This window comes from Durio zibethinus, chromosome 12, assembly GCF_047325235.1.
Source record: "Durio zibethinus cultivar Kanyao isolate XHJ-2024 chromosome 12, ASM4732523v1, whole genome shotgun sequence".
NCBI classification, from domain to species: domain Eukaryota; kingdom Viridiplantae; phylum Streptophyta; class Magnoliopsida; order Malvales; family Malvaceae; genus Durio; species Durio zibethinus.
Window position 1 is genome coordinate 26434016 of NC_143173.1, and position 22996 is coordinate 26457011.

Sequence of the window (22996 nt, forward strand, 5' to 3'; positions counted from 1 at the left end):
TTAACATGCCTTTTTAATATATAGGTAGTTTTACTTTAGGTGTTATTTTTCTGTCCAAAAAAGAAATTGAGAATTTGGGAGAAACTAACCATTGAGAAGAAGAATAGAGTAAGAGGAAATGTAAATCGATTCTAAAAATCTCTAATTAAGGTAAATTTTTGTTTAAAACTCTTAAAATTTTCATATTTTGTACAATTTTTTACAAATCTCAATCTATATTTTGTATCTTTTCACCTTCAAAAATATATCGGTGACAATCCAGCAAAATTGTGGATACCAATGGAAAAATCTCTTCAAGACCTTTATAATGGTATGTGTGGCACTTCAATTAATTGAATAATTTAGGAGAATTTAGTGTTTTAAGTTTTTGATTTTTGGGTTTTTGACAATTACAGATGCCCAAGTTTGAGCTACCGAAACTTTTTACCTTGGTGGCTAATTTGGTCGAACTTTAGATTCTTTTGATAGTACAAAATGTGAAATTTCTAATGGTACAATTAGTTTGTTTAGATGATTTATAAGCTAAGAAAATTGAAGTTCTAAAGTAAGCTTTATGAATCTAAAACTCAAAAAATTTGGGTCGTTTGTGATAAATTATCAAATTTTAACCTTCAAAACTTAGGCTTTGGAAAATAATTTTTTCTAGAACAAAATTCTAGGTTGTAGTATTACATCTCTACTTTAAATTTGTGCTTCTCTTTGTCATTAGGAAGTGTAGGATGTTTGAGTTTTTGTAACTCAAAATAAGCCAAATGATCACAAAATGTGAAATTTTTAGAATTTAAAATTTTCACTTTTAATTATTTAAAAAAATTATTTTCAGCAAATATTTGATTTATTTAGTTATAAATTACATGAGTTTTAGTTATATTATTTTTAATGAATTTTTACTTATTTTAATATATTTTTATTTTGTTAATTTCATATTATTTATATTGTTAAATGACTATTAAGTTATATTTAGATTTACAAAAAAAAAAACTATTAAATGTTAAAATTAAATATTTGTAAAAAATATACATTACTACTGATTTTTTTTGTTTTAATTATTAATTTCATTTTTGTACTTAATTTTAAATATTTTACTATATTAAAAGAAAATTTGTTTTATATATTAAAAAAAATACTTTCAAATAGTTTCGAATTATCGAAAAGGTTGCTATACAATCTAATTTGCTTAGGATGACCCATGAACTTACTTTGGAATAATTATGGAATTGACTTTGTATGGATTATATTTTAAAAAAAGTATATGAATATCAATTTTATCTATATTAGGTAATATGAAAATATGTTTTGGTTTTGTCTTTTAGTATAACTATATTCTAACCCTACCAATGGTGATTAATTGTTGGCCAAGTCAACATATATTTTGTGATATCGATACCAATTTCAAACCATGTCACCAGTTGAGAATAATAGTTTTTGTTCATTGTACCATTGGTGATATACTTCGATCCCATTGCACTAATTGATTAATTATTATTGTCAGTGCAATGATCTAGTTGCCTCTGATATACTTTTGTCTCATTGCACTAAAGAAAATTTTTTGATTCTGATTTATGCCACGAGTTAAATGTGGTCGTAGTATATTACAGAAAACTAATAAAATTTATAATTTTATGATATTTGATTATGTTTTGTGATATGAGAATCTGGTTTTGAGAATATATTTGTGAATAAAAAATTACCAAAAATATTTTTGATTCATTTAGTTAATATTTTGGCTTAAATACTTTGTGTCATGCTTAATTCAATCGAGAAAAGTCGATTGCTTATTGAGTGATTGTACTCATTCTTTTTTTTTTAATATTTTTTTCAGGTTTAGATTTTAATTATGCTTGCGAGAATCTAGAGGAGTAATATTCCAAAACTTTAGTTGCTGCTATAAGACTTTTAGGATTCTCTTAGATGCTTAGACATACAAACTTTTATAATTAGTTGTTTATGATTTTAACTAGATATTTTAGGATTTATGAATTTTTAAGTATTTCGTTTTCGTGTTAAAAGATACTAAATATTATGAACTTTTCGTTTTCAGTCATGTTTGTCCCATTTATATTTATAAGTCTTAGTATGTTTTCCAGCTTTACATATATGTAAGATCACATCTTGCAGGTGTGCGATATTTGTTATGCCTCAATTTTGGGTGTGACAGATTTAATGATCGAAGCCAAGTTTTTTTATTTTAATTTTTCACAAACAATAATTTTAATAGTTTAGACACATTTATGAATGATGAGTGTAGGGTAGAAAACTTAAGTTTGGGATGTTTCTTCGTTATTACTTCTTTCATTATGATTGCTTTCATTTTGGTTGATGAAAATACATTTTTTGTAATATATTTGCTATTGTGATTGAATCAGTATGCCTCCTCATTGCGATTGTAAATTTAATCTTACTGAGATTGTAGTACATTTTGTAATATGCTACCAAAATTTTTTATTAAATATCTCCCTTTTGTGTTTCTTCTCAACTCTTTTCTCCAACACATAATTTTTTTAAAAAATCCTAATTATTAAACTCAAAATGCTAGAAAAAATTATATAAAAAACTCTTAATTTTTTTGACTATTTCTCTATGCTTTTTTGTTGTGTATATATATATATATATATATATCTCTCTCTCTCCTTTTTTTTTTTGCTTCCTTTTATATTGAATCTGATGGGGTATTTACAAGATTTAAATTATAAGATCCCTAAAAAAAAAAATCTCAATTTCTTTTTGGTTTAAACTTCATATTCTGATTTCAACTCTAACTTTATAATCCAAAAAAAAAAAAAAATCCTGAATAAGTTCAATTATCCTAAATTTTTCTAATTTTTTTATTTTTTTTAATATTTACAAAAATAAATAATTACAATCTCAAGAAAATTTGAGTATCTACAGTCGGTGACAAAAATGCGTATGGAATTAATGCATGGTGCTGCCAAGACGTGGAAAAGCTTAGAAAACGGACTGCTACTCTTGACATGGACATTCAATCACCTAATAGTGATAGGCTAAGGCTTCTGCAGACTCCTCTCTTATTCCAAGTCTTGCAGATTATTGCATCCATTGGTGCCATAATCATGACGCTGTATATCTATTTCTAACACCATAAAAATTTCCTTCCTAGCCGCTTCAAACCTCATATTCAGTATCTTTGCTTTCTCTCTGCTCTATATTCTTGGCTATATAATTTTTTTTTTTTGTCTACATTACATATGATAATTTATATATTTATATTATATAAAATATTAAAATTTATATATTTATATAATATTTTACATTCAAAAATTATATATTATAATTCATATTAACATAAAAATATGAAAATTTTTTATTAAATTTATATATAATTATTACTAAAATTTTAAATCATATTATTTTTATTTTTTTATATTATATTTATATAATCATATTATATTTTAAATTATTAAATCTAATCCACCCGCAACACATCCGACATCCCAAAAACATGGGGCTTTTTCGTTTACATCATTATAAAAAAGCCCTAGGGGCTTACGTGATACCCAGTCCAAATCCACCGTCAACAATGTTAGATTAATTGGGCCAGAAATTAGATCACTTGTTTATAAGTGGCTCAAATGAATAAATAAATGAAATGCTGCTAAAAACACTATTATATTCAAATGAAGATTTTGCTAACAAATTTTGTAAGAAAAAATTTGGAAAATAATCATGTGGAAATAAAGGCATGTCCCTTTAAATCGTAAATATACTTACTAAAGAAAAAAAGTGTATAAGTTATGATTGATTGATGACGATCTATATTAATTAAATCCTAAATTTTCTTAATTAAAGAAAATATCAAAGAAAAGATACTGAGTTACTGTATTTATTTTTGAGTTAGTAATTAGATCAAGAAACTATAAATTTCATAAAACATAAAAACTTTTAAAACTCGAAACTTCTGTTTCTTATGTAAGCTAAGTTATTGGACCATTAAAAACATATATATATATTATATTTAACTGCAAGGCAAATGGTGAATATAGTAAAAAATTTTATATTTTAGTGTACGTTTTTATTTTCTCTAATTGTTAAAAGGAAAATATTGTATTCTCAATAAAATTAATAAGAATATGAGGAGTATTTATTTGAAAAAAAAAAAGAAGTAAGAATTAGATTTTATAATAAACAATTACGCTTATATATATACTTGGATTTCACTAATGTTTTGGATAATTGATTTTGTTACATCTGAATAATCTTACACAAAACATTTCAAAATTATTATTACCACGTGAGCATATCATCTGTAATTAATATAATGTAATTAATCAATAAAATTTAGTATTGTGTAAGATTCATTAAAAATTTATTTACAGCTCACAATTTTAAATAATAGATTCTTTCATAAATCTGGATTATGATAGATTAATTATAATATTGTAATAAAAATAATTGTAGATTACCACCACCTATTTCATGATAATTAAAGTCATTTCTTGAGTTTTTAGACTTTTGAATAATGTAATTTGCATCTTTAGTTTTTCCTTGGCAACAAGAATGGAGAAAAGGTGTAAGCATGCAATCAAAAAGCTCCCAACCAACACGATTTAGAATTTCTAGTATTAATTAACAAAGAAAAAAGAACAACAACCGAAGCAACTACTTCGAAGACGCATTACAAAGACTTGATTGACTATAGCTTCATTTGGAAAGCTGACCAGATAATTTGAAGCCGCATATCAAAGATTTTTTTTTTTTTTTTGGTCGACAGGAGTATAGCTCCTAGAGGAAAAGAAGAGATCATAGCTCAAGACCAAGACCTTAATGTTCTCTTAGAACCTACTTGGCCACTAGGAAGGACATATCATATCAAAGACTTTGACCTATTATGTTAAAATTTCCAAGCTGGCCTGACACCTTGAAGCCGAATGAAAAAACAAAATTGAGGTTTGGAGGTTTTCCGGTAGTGGAATTTTCCTCTACAATCTCCATTACCCGTTCGAGTCTTCCTGCAATAAAACTATGCAAGTTGTACCACATCCATTACGCTCCAAGGCACAATCCAAGATTTCTTTCACAGGAAAACCGAATTTATTTCAAGAGATTGAGCGATTCCATTCTCCTCTACTGCTTTCCCTCCAACCTTTTTCGATCTACCCTTACCCCCCATCTTAATATATAGTACAGCAATCTTTAACTTTCCAGCTGTGCCGGAGTCTTTGATTATCCTCACAACAATGAGAAATTCGCAGATTTCATGGCTTTTCTTCAATTCATATATTGCAATTTTCTTTAGCATTATCGTAGTTTTAGTTTCTGGACAATGTCAAAGCGATCAGAGACAGCTGTTGCTCGAACTGAAAAGCAGCTTCAATTCTACTTCATTAGGAAAGCTGGTGAAATGGAATCAAACCACGGATTGCTGCTCTTGGGATGGTGTAAGTTGCGAAGCAGGTGGTCGGGTTATCGGCCTTGACTTGAGCAACCAATGGATTTCTGGTACGATTGACAATTCAAGCAGTTTTTTCCATCTTCAGCATCTGCAGCGACTCAATTTGGCTTATAACAGACTCATCTTTGCTTTTCCTTCCGAGTTTGACAAGTTTGCAAATTTGCATTATCTTAATTTGTCAAATTCTGGCTTTAAAGGGCAAATTCCAGCCGAGATTTCACGCATTACAAGTTTTGTTACTCTTGACTAATCTGTAAATTTTTATCTTGGATGGTCCTCGAAACTTGAAAAGCCAAACCTAGAGATGCTTGTTCGAAATCTCACCAGGCTTAGATTTCTCCATCTTGATGGCGTTAATATATCAGCTAGGGGAAATGAGCGGTGTCAGGCCTTATCGTCACTGATCAATTTGCAAGTGTTGAACATGTCCAACAGTTATCTTTCAGGAACTATAGATTCTCCCATTTCCGAGCTTCGGTCTCTCTCAGTAATCTGCTTGGACAGCAACAATTTATCTTCTCCACTTCCAAAATTCTTCGCAGAATTCCGAATTTAACTTCCCTTCGTCTTAGTACTACTGGCCTGACTGGAAGACTCCCAGAAGAAATCCTCCATGCAACAACATTACAGACTCTTGATTTGTCCAACAACAAATTACTCGAAGGTACGTTCCAAGATTTTCCTCTGAATATATCTCTTCAGACATTGGCACTTAGTGACACAGACATAGGTGGGCAATTACCAGAATCTATTGGTAAACTTGGGCAATTGACAAGAATAGAGCTCGCACGTTGCAATTTCAGTGGACCAATACCAGAATCAATGCTGCAACTTACACAGCTTGTATATCTGGATTTTGTTAGGAAAATGGGGTCCAGTCCCATATAGTGGTTTTAGACCAAATAAAGGTCATGGGCCTTGATATTTTATTTTACACAGAGCCCTAGCTACTTAATAAAAAAGAGGTGAGGTTGTTTTATGTGTGTGTCGACAACCAAGCAGAAAAAGAAGAAAAGCCAGGAAAAGCAGAGAGAGAAAAAGAAGAAGGGAGAGTTGGTTAAACGGAAGTCGATCTGTGGTCCGATTGAGTTGGAACCTTGTTAGGAGGTTTATGATTCAGAGTTATACATTTTGAACGGTGAACATCGGGTTTGAAGCTCTCTAGGAACAAATCCAGGGTGTATTTGTTGAGTCACTTACTTGGTGAGATTTCTCCAATTGTTTCTCTAGTTGTTGATTAGCTCTAGTTTTAGCTAGAGAAGAACTTTGTATAACTATTATTTGATAGTGAAGATTTTTCTGGTGGCTCGTGGTTTTTCCCTCTACACTGGAGGGTTTTCCACGTAAATTTTGGTGTGCTTTATTTTTCCTGCGCATTTGATTATTAATTGTTATCTATTGCTTCTGTATTGTTGTGATTATTGCTTCAGGCGCAACAAGTGGTATCAGAGCGAGAGTTATTTTGAGACATCGATACAGAAGCAACCCAGGATAGAAGTAAATTCTGTTTGAGATCATGAAGGGTGATACATGTTCCATGATAAAATTGACAGCATCAAATTATTCAATTTGGAAGCCTATGATGGAGGATCATCTATACTGCAAAGATTTGTATGAGCCAGTATTGGGTGATTCGGCTAAACCAGCAGATATGAAAGATGAAAGCTGGAAGAAGCTAGGTAGAAAGACGCTGGCTACAATCAAAAAATGGGTTGATATCAGCGTGTTCCATCATGTAGCGCAGGAATCAGATGCTCACATTGTTTGGGAAAAATTGACAGCATTGTATGAGAGAAAAACATGTATGAATAAAGTTATGCTTGTTAAAAAGATTACAACTTGTAAATCTAAACATAGATCCAAGTCTAGAGGTAAAGTGAAGTGTTTTCATTGTGGTAAGATGGGTCATATAAAATGAAACTGTAGAATCTTAAAGCAAAAGCGAAAAGATGAGAAAGACAAGAGTTCAAATGATGACAATGTTGCAGCAGTGAATTCAGATAGTGATTCAGTTACTTTGATTTGTACACATGGTGATTGTAATCATGTTAGTGATCTCGACATTGAGTGGATAGTTGACACATGTGCGGCATATCATTGTGTTCCTAAGAGAGAGTTATTTACAACTTACAAAGCAGGAGACTTTGGTTGTACCAAGATGGGAAACAAGAGTGTGTCGCAGATTGTTGGGATTGGTGATATTGTTGTACAAACTAGTATAGGCTGCATGTTAACTTTGAGGGATGTCAGACATATTCCAGATATGAGAATGAACTTGCTTGCTATTAATGTCCTTGATAAGGAGGGATATGAAAGTCGACAAAAGAATGGATAGTGAAAGCTTCTCAAAGGATCTATGATAGTTGCAAGGGAAAAACTATGCTGCACAATGTATAAGACATAGATGCAATTGAACGGTAACCAGGTAAATACCGTTGAAAATGATGCTTCAGCAAACTTGTGGCACAGGAAGCTGGCACACATGAGTGAAAAAGGGTTACAGGTTTTGGCAAGGCAGTCTCTCATTCCCTTGACCAAAGGTATGTCTCTCGATTCATGTGATTATTGTTTGTTTGGTAAGCATCATAGAGTTTCTTTTCGTAAAAGTTCTCAGAGAAAAAAAATAGATTAGAATTAATTTATTCTGACGTATGTGGTCTCATTGAGGTTGAGTCATTAGGTGGTAGCAGATAATTTGTTACTTTTATTGATGATGTTTCACGTAAGACTTGGGTGTATATGTTGAAATATAAAAGTCAGGTACTGCAGTATTTTTAAAAATTTCATGCCATGGTTGAAAGGATGACAGGGTTACCCTTGAAGTGTATTCGAACTGATAATGATGGGGAATACACATCTAAAGGCTTTGAAGAGTATTGCTCAAAGCATGGGATCAGGCATGAGATGACAGAACCTGAAACACCGCAGCATAATGAATCGCACCATTGTGGAAAAAGTCAGATGTATGTTGAGGATGGCAAAATTACCAAAGCCATTCTGGGGTGAAGCAGTCAACACAACTTGTTATTTACTTAACAGGTCACCATCAGTTCCTTTGGGCTTTGACATTCCAGAAAGAGTGTGGACAAGGAAAGATGCTTCATACTCTCACTTGAAAGTTTTTGGGTGTAAAGCATTCATACATGTACCGAAAGAGCAGAGATCAAAGCTTGACAGTACAGCCACATAATGTGTGTTTGTAGGATATGGTGATGAGGAATTTGGCTACAGGGTATGGGGTCCAGTAAAGAGAAAGACAGTCAGAAGCAGAGATGTGGTCTTTCATGAAAAAAAAATCATAGCAGACCTTGAGAAAAATGAGAAGACTACACGAGTTACTGTTAAGTGTGATGTTTCAACACCGATAGAGATTTCACAAGAAAGAGCCACAGATAGTGAAAATGAGCCAGAAACAGAACTTGGGTATATGAATAAGCCAGCCACAGTTGGTGATGAGCCAGATGCTATTAGTTTTGAGCAGGGGGAGCAATCCTCTCTACCTGAAAGTGTTAAGCAGGGGGAGCTACCTTCAGCATCAAGTGATGTAGAGTCTCAGCCCAGGAGATCTACTAGAGAGCGCAGGCCATCTACCAGGTATCCAAGTTCAGATTTTATTTTAGTTACCAGTGAAGGGGAGCCAGAAAGCTTTCAAGATGTGCAGGTTACTCCGGATAGAGAGCACTGGTTAAAAGCAATGAAAGAAGAGATGGAGCCATTACGAAAGAATGGTACTTATGATCTTGTTAAACTTCCCAGGGAAAAGCTTGAGCTTTGCAGTAACTTGGCCGGAATGAGTTCCCTGGCCAAGGTAAGTTTCAAATGAAACTGCTATGGTGATGAATCTCCTCTTAATGGGGCTGGAGGGGGAGATTGTTAGGAAAATGGGGTCCAGTCCCATATAAGTGGTTTTAGACCAAGTAAAGGCCATGGGCCTTGATCTTTTATTTTACACAGAGCCCTAGCTACTTAATAAAAAAGAGGTGGGGTTGTTTTATGTGTGTGTCGACAACCAAGCAGAAAAAGAAGAAAAGCCAGGAAAAGCAGAGAGAAAAAAAGGAGAAGGGAGAGTTGATTAAACGGAAGTCGATCCGTGGTCCGATTGAGTTGGAACCTTGTCAGGAGGTTTATGATTCAGAGTTATACATTTTGAACGGTGAAGATCGGGTTTGAAGCTCTCTAGGAACAAATCCAGGGTGTATTTATTGAGTCACTTATTTGGTGAGATTTCTCCAATTGTTTCTCTAGTTGTTGATTAGCTCTAGTTTTAGCTAGAGAAAAACTTTGTATAACTATTATTTGATAGTGAAGATTTTTCTGGTGGCCCGTGGTTTTTCCCTCTACACTGGAGGGTTTTCCACGTAAATCTTGGTGTGCTTTATTTTTCCTGCGCATTTGATTATTGATTATTGTCTATTGCTTCTGTATTGTTGTGATTATTGCTTCAGGCGCAACAGATTTTTCATCCAACAAATTTTCTGGTCCAATGCCATCGTTCTCCTCATCAAGAAATCTTACAAAGCTAAACCTTGCTTCTAATCAGCTAAATGGCACAATTCATTCCACTGAGTGGTCAGGCCTTTCTAAGCTAGTAAGTGTTGACTTACGAAACAAGAAGTTAAGTGGAATCATTCCACCAGCTTTGTTTGCCATTCCATCACTGCAGAAAATTCTCCTTTCCCAAAATCAATTCAATGGTAGCCTTATTGACCTCCATGGTAAGGCCTCTTTGCTGCTTGATACCCTTGATCTTTGTAGCAACAATTTACAAGGGCAATTTCCAATATCTCTATTTGAACTTCAAGGTCTTAAGATCCTGACACTTTCTTCTAACAACTTCAGTGGCTTCATACAATGGTATGACATTCAAAAGTTGAGGAATCTTTCCAATCTTGATCTGTCATATAACGACTTGTCTATTGATGCAAGGGCTACTGATTTTGCTTTGTCTTCCTTTCCCAACTTTACCACATTAAAGTTGGCTTCCTGCAACTTGACAAAATTCCCTGCTTTCTTGAAAACTCAAGCCAAATTAAACCATCTAGACCTTTCAAAAAACCAGATTTTGGGGGAAATACCAAATTGGATTTGGGAAATTAAAAGCCTTGCTTACTTGAATCTTTCTCAGAATTTTCTTATAAAATTTGAAGGACCTTCATGTCGCTATTCAACAGTTCATATCTTCAAGTACTTGATCTGTCTAATAATCCCTGAGTGGGCCAATTCCTCAATGCTTGACTCAGATGAGTGTGTCTCTTGGAGTACTGAATCTAAGGCGGAACAATCTCAATGGCATCATTTCTGACACATTTCCAGAAAACTGTCGATTACAAACTCTAGATCTCAATCGAAACCGAGTGGAAGGAGAGGTAACACAATCATTGGCCAATTGCAAAATGCTGGAGGTTTTAGATATTGGCAACAATCAGATCACTGGCACGTTCCCATGCCATTTGAAGAATATAACCGAGTTGCGTGTCCTTGTTTTACGATCCAACAAATTCGACGGTACCATTCATTGTCCCAGGAACAATAGTGCCTGGCGAATGCTTCAGATTGTTGACTTAGCGTCCAAAAATTTTAGTGGTAAACTGCATCAAACATGCTTGTCGACCTGGGAGGCTATGTAGGCTATTAAAAATGATGCCCAATCAAAGCTCAAACATCACCAATATCAAGTCAAAAAACTCAATTCATATTACTATCAGGACACAACAGTTACCATGAAAGGTTTAGAGTTGGAGCTGCAGAAGATCCTAACCATGTTTACCTCCATTGACATTTCATGCAACAATTTTGAAGGGCCAATACGAGAAATGATGGCAGCATTCAGTGCACTTTATATCCTCAACTTTTCACATAATGCTTTTGCAGGGACAATCCCATCATTTTTAGGAAAACTGCGACAGCTTGAGTCATTGGACCTCTCAAGTAACAACTTAGATGGTGAGATCCCTTTCCAGCTAGTAACCCTCAATTTCCTTTCATTTCTTAACGTCTCAAACAATAAGCTAGTGGGACGGATCCCGACCGGCACCCAGCTTCAATCATTTTCGGAAGCTTCGTTTGAAAACAATGCAGGATTATGTGGACCTCCTTTGGATATAAAATGCGAACTGCTACCAGATCCTAAAGACAGCCCGTCAAATTCTGGGACTGGTAGCCACATCGACTGGAATTTGATAGGTGCTAAGATAGGATTTTTCTTTGGCTTAGGTATTGTCATTACACCTCTTATATTTTGGAAGAGATGGAGGGTATGGTATTATAAGCACATCGATCGTGTTCTTTTAAGGCTTCTCCCTCAGCTGGATCTCAAAAGCAGAAATCATGGGAGGATGGCTCACCGGCGTCAGGGTAGGAGGCTCTAGCAATAATGAAAACGAGCATTGCAGCAATGATGTTTTGCAAACTAAGCCAGCATCTCTTCAGTTTTAGGTAAATAAGAAAAGCCTTCATTCAGCTGGCTGAACATCCTTGGATGATTGCATTTTCATAGAATAGTAAGGCTCATCAGAAGTCAGAACAACTTGTCCAGTATGATACTTGTGGCAGAAGTCTATTATCAAATAAATGAAAATAATTTAAAATTGGCATAACGGTCAAAAAAACCTTCAAACAAAATTAAATAATCATTTAAGTCACTAACATTTTATTACAATTAATCAAAGCCTGAATATTTTATAATGAATCAGTTGAACCTCTAAAAATCTATTTTCATTCCATGAAGTCATCCATTGGACGAAAATAGTTAGTCATTTTTTCCTCTAACAAAAGCTCAACCGGTGAAAATAGATGTTGTAGTGTTTAAATGATTGCAAAAAAAGGATAAAGGCTTAGATGAATATTGAATTTTAGTTCAAGATTTTTTTTTTTTTGTCCTTTGTCTTTAAAATTTGTCTTGTTCTTATCTTATGTTTGGAGGGTACTAAATCATAACCATTTTTACTGAGACCCACTAATTAGATTGAATTGGGCACCAACAACTCAACCTCCCTGTGCTGTGAAAAGTTAACGTCTATTTTGCCTTGCCTGAAATCCGGAATAAATTGCATTCTGAGCACCCACAGGGCACCTCAGATGAGGAAAGTTTTGCTTAAAACATTTCAGTAGTAATTCATAATAGAGATTTATCCTCAACTAGTTAAAGGAAGAAGTTGACATGCGAGAGGGGCCGAAGAATTTATAGAAGCGAAACTATTGCAGTTGTGGAGCAATTCTTCATCGGTGATTTTTATTTTACTGGTTCTGCTTGTATCGATGAGAGAAATGCAAATGCAGGAAAGCATCTTTAAGTTGAACAGTTGAGCGCATAGTAGGTGTAGAAGGAGCCTTGGCATGACTTGCAGATGTACCTGCATCTAGCGATTAAGTATGATTTGCAAAGATCTAGATTCTAAACAATTATTTGAGAGAGCATTTAAGGATTTAGTATGAAATATTAATGATTACCACTGCTGACAAAGTACTAGATATGTAATAATTTGAAATGAAATATTCAATTATCTTTTACAGTTAGGATTTTAATATATAAGATTTTGAGTATTCAACCAGTAAGTGTTTTTGTGCTTTGGAAATTTCGCATTGACAAACACCAACCATTACTTTTCCAAAATAGTGTCCTAATTTCAACACTTTGCACCATTCCAGCATCATTTCTCAGCGAACTCTTATTGACTTATTCCTAAACTTACATTCATAAATGCAGTGAAGAGGTAACCGTATCGGAGTAGTTTCAGTTTCCGTTGCTCTGCTGGTTAATTTGAATGGAAAGCTAAAGCAAATGCAGGAATGTGTCTTTACCAAATGAAAAAGCTATGCCATGGCATAATATCGATATGCTTTTTTACGGAATTATATATAGTTGGCAACTTGCCAGATTGGCAAGCATATAACAGTTAGATATGATTTGCCAGAATTACTTAAATTATTTGAATAATTGTTAAATTTCTAATCGAGCTCCTATTTAACTCTTGAATTATCCTTCCGTTCAGCAGACGGACCAAGTCATTTCTATTTTTTTTTTTCTATGAAAATCTGCTTTCCATGAAAGACTGCAAAGTCAATGATTTTGGCATGTCTGTGACAAAAAGGTCTATGTAATTAATTCTTGGTTCTGCCAAGACGTCGAAATATTTAGAAAACAGACTGCTACTCTTGACATGGACATTCAACCAACCTAATAGTCAAAGGCTAAGGCTTCTGCAGTCTCCTCTCTTCTTCCAACTCTTGCAGCAGAATATTGCAGCAATTGGTGCATAATCATGACGCTGCATATCTATTTCAACACCGTAAAATTTCCTTTCTCGCCTGAGCTTCAAACCTCATCTTCAATATCTGTTGCTTTCTCCCTACTATATATTCTTGGCGTACAAAAGAGTTGAAAATTCATATTTTTATATCATATAAAATATTAAAATTTATATATTCATTTTATATTTTATATAAAAATTATATGTCATAATTTATATTAATATAAAAATATAAAATATATTTTTTATTTTATTAAATATATTTATAATTATTATTAAAATTTTAAATTATATCATTTTTATATTATTTTATATCATATTTATATTATATTTTAAATTACCAAATCTAATCTACACAACACATCCTACTAACATCGGCTTTTTTCCTTTTGTAGTAAACACCAGTTTTACCCCAAGACTTATTCGATAATCATATAATCAATGGCAACATTCACTAATTTACTTTTAGACAAACTGGCTATTCTCCCTATTAATACTATCGTATAAAATTAGTATTAGTTAGATGAAATTCCATGGGGAAAGACAATTGAAGAAAACAACTTATGGTCCAAGAAAACTAAAGAATAATGATGGGATGGGACAAAAGATGATACATCAGTTTCACATGTATTTCACCTAAAGGACAGGAATATTTCACATGCATCAGGTCCAACCAGACTAATAGGTGTGAATAAATAAACGCCGGTCTTGGTTGAGCATTAGTTCTTAGAACGAACGGGCATTTGTTTCTCATGGGACAGTTGAAATATGAACAAGAAAGTCATTTTGGATTTAAGACATTATGGAACTTTACCCACTCTCCACTATCCAGTCTATCTTCTGCATTAAAGGGTCATTTTGCCCCTTCAATCTGCTGCTAGAATTTATTGGTACGGTTCTCGACTTTCTTAAATGTTATTATTAATAGCTGGCAGAATCCCATCAAAACAATATTCATAAAGTAGTGATTCCAGTCAAACTATAGTTTAATTTTGTGTTATTATATATCTTTAATTTTTGAGATTAGCAAGTGAACGATGGACCTATTAATTGTAAGGTTGATAATACTTGTCAAAACCAGATAAGTTTAACCATGACTTGATTCAGGAGGAGCTAATAGCTTATTCATAGGCCATGCTAATATAATCCGAAACCCATATATACACCAAAAACATCAAAACCAAATTATCCAATAAATGGAAAACATCAAAACCAAATTATCCAATAAATGGAAAGCATGCATGTGAATCCGCCAGAGAACCTGGTTTGATTTGGAGAATATGGTTCCAAGAGTCCAAGTCAAAGAGATCCGTCGTGGCCGTGACACTCGCAAAAATTTTTTCGAAGAGTTCCACTCCGCTCCAACAGAGCCCTGGAAAATGTGGGGCTGACGATGGGCTGCTCTTTGGGCAGAAAGTCTCTCCATTGTCCTATCTCTCTCTCTCTTAAGTGTATGAAACCCATGAAAAACGGGACCCATCTTCAAACCGTCATTCCGTTTCCATGTCTTATTAAGGGATAAATAAATGCCTGTGATCCTAGTCTGTTCTTGTTGCTACTCATGTTTTGTCCACAGCTCACATTTTTAACATTGTTTACTTAGGTCTTTATGCTTACTTTTTTTTTTTAACTTTATCCTATGTTTTCTTGTTTGGTTTGGCTGCTCTTGTTTCCACTAAAGTAGTAGCAGTAGTTACTTTCACTTTCAAAAACAAATCGGTTCCATTGCTTAAAAACTACTCCTATGTCTATTATAATATTAAGAACAGTTTTGACTCTTATAATTGCAATGTCTCGTAATTTTAAGTGTTTAATTACATATTATGTATAAGTTAAATTAAATATAGAATGTACAAAAAATAATTAAAATTAAACATTGTATAATGTTTCGTAATTTTCAGCTTCTAGATCAAATGACCAATAACTCTTAATGTTTAGACATGAGTTTTAACCTCATCATGTGATGTTACTGTTCAAAAGTCATTTACTATAATTGATCTCAAAATCAAATAAAAATAAAATTTTATTAAAAAGAAAAAGAATGTTTCCAACAATGGATTCTGATAAACCATCTTTTGGGAAGTAAATTCGATATTAGTCATAAACATTAAATGATTGAAGTTGGAGAAAGGCTATGTTTCAGATTAATAAGGTCTGAAAATCCGTGATGAATTAAAACCCAACATTCATCCGTGACGAATAAGAAAGAATTCCAGGAACAGTGACTTGTCAGTTTGTGACTTTGTCAATGTCTTCAAGCTCATATATTTGAAATTGTCAGTCGATTAGTTTTCAACTTTTCTGACTTTGAAAAAGAAGGGAGAAGAGAGAGGCAAATGATGTCGAATTGTACCATAATTTTATCTCAACCAAAGACTTTGGATGCCATACTTTTTTTATACTTTATCGCACCAAATTGTTTGTAGCCTGTTTAGTGAGAGAAACTCTAAAATCCTTTTATTTGGCCTTCATTTTGTTAAATCCAAGAGCCTTTTATTTAATTGCCACATTATTTGCAGTTTGAGTTGTTTCCTTCAGCATTTGGTTCTCAGTTTTATTAAAATCAGAATGATTGGGCTGGTTTGAAAATTGGAACAATTGGGTTTTCTTTTTCACCAATAAGGGGGAAAAGAAGGGAAGCCTGAAAATGATAGTATTTGGTTTAATAACTTTGACTTCGGTTTTCCATGTTTCAAAATAGAATCACTACAAAAGGTCAAAATAAGATTAGCTGGCAATCAGCCTAGTGATATACTAGTATTATGGAGTATAAAATAAAATAGTAAAAAGCCAAATCCTCATGACAAGAGTACAGCAAAACATGAGCCCTTTATTTGATTTTTGTTCTGGTTTTTTGACACGAATTTCCTTCTATGTGAAAGGAGAATAAAATCATAATCTCAGCCAATAAGAAAGGAAAAGATTAGATATTTGTAATTAACTGTTAACAAGTCTCGGGGGACTGCTTAATTTCATGTTCTCATAACTGGTTAAAAGTACACAACTGAGAATAGTGAAGAAATAAGCCAGGTGTGAATTGTTGTTGGTCTGATTATATTAATTTAAGCGTGGCCAGCAGCTTTGCATCAACGCCAATCAAGTCTTTGGTTTGATTTTTCCAAGTTAGCTAAAACTTGAAAAACAAGAAGCTACCCAAAGTCTTCTAACAAAATAATGATAGTAGAAAGCCGACAAAAAAGAACGCGTTTTATACAGAGTGTAGACTGTAGTGAATGTTCAACAAGCCACAATAAATAAAGTACGCGGCGGATTACCTTCGACGGTGATCATCCCATACTCTGCCTCTCATCCCCCATTCTACACCTTTTTGTTGCCATTCTTTGACAAAAAGGGTGGTCTTTGGTCGGCCACCATTCGAACAGGATATGCCAAAACCTCATGCTTTCTGAGCCTGCCCTCACCTCAACCTACTCCCGTTGCCATCTTCCTCATATTTCCTAGTTGTGTAGATATCACTCGTTACCGCTACTGATGAGGATTTCACTCTTTTCATGGCTTATACCAGTTTTCTTTAGCATCAGTGTTGTTTTGGTTTCTGGCCAATGTCAAAGCGATCAGAGACAGTTGTTGCTCGAATTGAAAAGCAGCTTCAATTCTGCTTCTTTAGGAAAGTTGGTGAATTGGAATCAAACCACGGATTGCTGTTCTTGGGATGGTGTAAGTTGCGAAGCCGATGGTCGGGTTATTGGCCTTGACTTGAGCAACCACTTAATTTCTGGAACAATCAACAAATCAAGTAGTCTTTTCCGTCTTCAGCATCTGCAGCGACTCAATTTGGCTCACAACAGACTCATCTTTGCTTTTCCTTCCGAGTTTGACAAGTTTGCAAATTTGAATTATCTTAATTTGTCAAATTCTGGCTTTAAAGGGCAAATTCCAGCTGAGATTTCACGCATGACAAGTTTGGTTACTCTTGACTTATCTACAAATTTTTATCTTGGACAGTCCTTGAAACTTGAGAAGCCAAACCTAAAGATGCTTGTTGGAAATCTCACGAGGTTAAGATTTCTCCATCTTGATGGCGTAAATATATCAGCTAGTGGAAAAGAGTGGTGTCAGGCCTTATCGTCACTGACCAATTTGCAAGTGTTGAGCATGTCCAACTGTTATCTTTCAGGACCTATAGATTCCTCCTTTTCCAATCTTCGGTCTCTCTCAGTAATCCGCTTGGACAGCAATAATTTGTCTGCTCCACTTCCAAAATTCTTTGCAGATTTTCGAAATTTAACTTCCCTTCGTCTTAGTGCTACTGACCTGACTGGAAGAGTCCCGGAAGAAGTCCTCCATGCAAGTACATTACAGACTCTCGATTTGTCCTACAACAAATTACTCAAAGGTTCATTTCAAGATTTTCCTCTGAATACATCTCTTCAGACATTGGTACTTAGTGACACAAATATAGGTGGGCAACTACCAGAATCTATTGGTAACCTTGGGCAATTGACAAGAATAGAGCTCGCACGTTGCAATTTCAGTGGACCAATACCTGAATCGATGCTACAACTTCCACAGCTTGTCTATCTGGATTTTTCAACCAACAAATTTTCTGGTCCAATGCCATCGTTCTCATCATCAAGAAATCTCACACAGCTAAACCTTGCTTTTAATCAGCTAAATGGCACAATTCGTTCCACGGAGTGGTCAGGCCTTTCTAAGCTAGTAAGTGTTGACTTACGAAACAACAAGTTAAGAGGAACCATTCCACCAACTTTGTTTGCCATTCCATCACTGCGGAAAATTTTCCTTTCCCAAAATCAATTCAGTGGTAGCCTTGGTGACCTCCTTGGTAAGGCCTCTTTACTGCTTGATACCCTTGATATAAGCAGCAACAATTTACAAGGGCAATTTCCAATGTCTGTATTTGAACTTCAAGGTATTAAGATCCTGACACTTTCTTCTAACAACTTCAGTGGCTTCATAAAATGGTATGACATTCAAAAGTTGAGGAATCTTTCCAATCTTGATCTGTCATATAACGACTTGTCTATTGATGCAAGTCCTACTAATTTTGCTTTGTCTTCCTTTCCCAACATTACCACATTAAAGCTGGCTTCCTGCAACTTGACCAAATTCCCTGCTTTCTTGAAAACTCAAGCCAAGTTAAACCATCTAGACCTTTCAAAAAACCAGATTGTGGGGGAAATACCAAATTGGATTTGGGAAATTAAAAGCCTTGCTTACTTGAATCTTTCTCAGAATTTTCTTGCAAAATTTGAAGGACCTTTGCAGTATATTTCTTCTTCTCTAATTGTTGTTGACCTTCATGCCAACCAGCTCCGAGGGAAAATACCAAGTTTTCCACCATATGCCACCTATCTGGATTACTCAAACAATAATCTCAGCTCTCTTTTGCCACCTGAGATTGGTGACTCCCTCCAGTTTGCAATTTTCTTCTCCCTCTCAGGTAATAACTTTATTGGGAGTATCCCCGGGTCGCTATGCAATAGTTCATATCTTCAAGTACTTGATCTATCTAATAATTCCCTGAGTGGGCCAATTCCTCAATGCTTGACTCAGATGAGTGTGTCTCTTGGAGTACTGAATCTAAGGCGAAACAATCTCAGTGGCATCATTTCTGACACATTTCCAGAAAACTGTCGATTACAAACCCTAGATCTCAATCGAAACCAAGTGGAAGGAGAGGTTCCGCAATCATTGGCCAATTGTAAAAAGCTGGAGGTTTTAGATATTGGCAACAATCAGATCAACGGCATGTTCCCATGCCATTTGAAGAATATAACCAAGTTGCGTGTCCTTGTTTTACGATCCAACAAATTCAATGGTAACATTCATTGTCCTGGGAACAATAGTGCCTGGCCAATGCTTCAGATTGTCGACGTAGCATCCAACAATTTTAGTGGCAAACTGCATCAAACATGTTTGGCGACCTGGGAGGCTATGCAGGCTGTCGAAAATGAAGCCCAATCAAAGCTCAAACATCTTCAGTTTAAATTCCTAAAACTCAATCCATATTACTATCAGGACTCAATAAAAATTACCATGAAAGGTTTAGAGTTTGAGCTGCAGAAGATCCTAACCGTGTTTACCTCTATTGACATTTCATGCAACAAGTTTGAAGGGCCAATACCAGAAGTGATCTCAACATTCAATGCACTTTATGTCCTTAACTTTTCACATAACGCTTTTGCAGGGACAATCCCATCATTTTTAGGAAACCTGCGACAGCTTGAGTCCTTGGACCTCTCAAGTAATAACTTAGATGGTGGGATCCCTTTCCAGCTAGTAAACCTCAATTTCCTTTCATTCCTTAACGTCTCAAACAATAAGCTAGTGGGACGGATCCCAACGAGCACCCAGCTTCAATCATTTTCAGAAGCTTCATTTGAGAACAACACAGGATTGTGTGGGCCTCCTCTAAGTGTACCGTGTCAAAATGCACCAAATATACCAGAATTTCGATCAACGGATGGATTTGATTGGCAGACCATATTCATTGGGGTGGGCTTTGGTGTAGGTGCAGCAGCATTTGTTGCACCCTTAATATTTTGGAAGAGTGCAAGTAAATGGGTCAATGATAATGTCGATAAAATCCTTGCGGTGATCCTTCCAAAGGTGGGTCTGATTTACACACGTCCTGATGATGCAAAGTTTGAGGCAGAAGAAAATCTTGAAGAAGACAACACAGAAAAAGACGATGAAGCAGAAGAAAGCAAGGCAAAAGAGGCAAAAGGTGAAGAATTTCGTGGGAGATACTGTGTGTTTTGCTCCAAACTTGACAAAACTAGGAAGAAGGTAATTCATGACCTATGTTGCACCTGCTATGATTCACCATCTTTATCTCCTTCTTCTTCCACATCTTCTTCCTTTTCTCCTCAGACCCTTCACTTGTTTTTTGGTTTAGTTTGTATGTTTTGTATATAGATAAGGAAAGAATCAATTCTGGAAATGGGGTGATAAGAAATGAACATGTAACTCCGGATCCTCAATAAATAATTCAAAGCAACTTTTCCTCTCAATAGACTCAGTCAGAGGCTCTATCTGCCTGTTGCTAAACTTCCCTCACAAGCAAATACACGATATGACAAGAACAATAATTTTCGTTCAGGAATTTCGCCGAACACTTGAAGACTCGTAGATGCTAAAACTAGTCATGAAATTTAAGCACAATCTGAGAGTAAAATAACACTTACAGATTTTAGGAATTAGGATGTGCCTATTGCCATTCTCTTGATGTGCATATATCAACGGCCTTGAATCAGTGTGTGGGTCTAAAAAACAGTGTCCTCGTTCCCTCTGTTGTTGATCGGCCGGACATTTCCCCTTCATGAGTTGATCGACGGAATGTTGGGGCATTCCATGTTCTAAATTAGCTAGAGCTCTGGAGCCCATTTATTAGTTAGTATGTTCTCTTTTATAAAGAGAACAAATCAAGGACATTGTCAAGAACATGTGGCATGGGCTGAGTTGGACTGCAGGAGATACAGTTAACAAATGACTTTTGTATTGGTCGAAATCTTAATATAACTATAGTATAAAAGGCTGCTATTAGAATATTATTCTTTGATATCTTATAAAGATGATGAAATAATTGTATTTTAACAGATTTTCTGGTAGTTTTGAATAAATAAAATTAAAGCTTGTAAAGAAAAAAAAGTTCTGTATCTGGAGCTTCATGCATTTCTCTATGCAATATTTGTTTTCTATTTCTTTTCTTGTACTGGTCACTATGGTTAAATATTAGTATACCTTAGATATCTCGCTAATTACTATATCAAATCTTAGTTTAATTTGAATTTATTATTAGGTTTCGTCAAATAAAGCTATCCTTGCATTTCGAACCAAGGTTTCACTTTAGTATAATTCAAGTTAGTAAATTTCAACAAATTTTTTAAATGGATTTTAACATGATGAAAAGATTTAGCCATTTTTTACATAGATCAAGCGAATACTATGTATCTTTTCAAAACCAAAAACATATATTTTATAGTTAATATAATAGATTTTATTCAAATGATAATTTAAATTTTGTCACAACAATAGTTTTTCTTTTATACAATATTAATGCATTATTTGAATCAATTTTTTCCATTAAACTTTATATATTTTATAAAATCAAAGAAATGGACGAAAATTATTTTTTTTTTATTTTTTAACGTTTAAGAATTTTTTTGTTAAAAATATATTTCAATTAAGATTTATATTAATTAATTTATAGTTACAAACTTCCATCTTCCGTACATCCCAAACCCCAAACTTCCCAGAATTTTCCATCCCTTTCGCGAGAAAACCAAAAGGTAAGATCAATCAAATGGCCACTAGGCTCGTCCTCCGTCTGAGATCCTATCTCCTCCGCAGGCTCCACAACCAGAAACCATCAACTCTCTCTGCCCTTCAATCTCCACCGTAGATCGCGCATCTCGCGCCTCTTTCCATCGCCACCATTGACTATTTCTTCACACCCTCCACCCTCCGCTTCCTCTCCACTTCCTCCCGCCGCATCCCCGCTCAAAAAAGTCGACATCGGGGCCCAAGCTCGCCAACCCCAGACCCGCCGCCTCCGGACCTACGCCTTAACCTTCAGTTGCATTGCGGGCTTTGTAGTTTTAGTTCTCAACAATTTTCAAGAACAATTAGTCTTTTACGTTACCCCAACCGACGCCACGCCCTCAAAAAATACACGAAAGACCCATCAAAAACAAAGTTTAGACTCGGCGGTCTGGTTCTGGAAGGAAGCGTGGTTCAGCCGGCTTCTTCTAAAGAAATGGAGTTTGTCATTACCGATTTGATAACCGATATGTTGATTAGGTACGAAGGTTCCTTACCAGATTTGTTCAGAGAGGGACATTCCGTTGTGGTTGAAGGATTTGTTAAGCCGTTTACTGAAGAGATTAAAAGGGACGTTTCGTCGAGAAGCGTTTAAGCGAAAGCTAGGAGCGGAGACTGTTATTTTTCGGCGACTAAGGTTCTTGCCAAGCATGATGAAAAGTATATGCCTAAAGAGGCTGCAGCTGCTATTGAGAAGAACAAGAAGAAGACTGAGGAAGGGCTGGAAGGAGCTAGGGAATCGGTCGCTTGATTGGTATGACCCACTTTTGATAATGAAGTTAACATGAGATTTACGATTACGACCAAAGCAAAGCACATCCAGATCTATATATGAAGCCACGTGTTTTTTTTTTTATCTTCTTTTTCCATCATTGCTAGTTTTAGCAGATGAAATTAAAAAAAAAAAAAAAATTGTCGTACTGATTTTCTAAAAAAAGAAAAGAAAAAAAAAAACTTCCAATTTATTAAAACTCGAGATAAACGACACCGTTGGAAGTATTGGCTTAGATTAAATAAGATTTTGCCTTTG

General features: G+C 34.8%; 1 protein-coding gene and 2 pseudogenes across 1 annotated transcript; all 3 read left to right on the plus strand.

The window, feature by feature from the left end:
• Window positions 1-4496: 4496 nt before the first annotated feature.
• Window positions 4497-12047, plus strand: LOC111297862 (uncharacterized; annotated as a pseudogene).
• A 4481-nt stretch (window positions 12048-16528) lies between these two features.
• LOC111296341 (receptor-like protein 49) lies at window positions 16529-20657 on the plus strand. The gene has a single exon (XM_022890602.2). It carries the CDS (start codon window positions 17152-17154, stop codon window positions 20560-20562), a length of 3411 nt encoding a protein of 1136 aa, XP_022746337.2. The 5' UTR covers window positions 16529-17151; the 3' UTR covers window positions 20563-20657.
• A 146-nt stretch (window positions 20658-20803) lies between these two features.
• On the plus strand, window positions 20804-22753 carry LOC111295891 (cytochrome c-type biogenesis protein CcmE homolog, mitochondrial pseudogene; annotated as a pseudogene).
• Window positions 22754-22996: the final 243 nt, after the last annotated feature.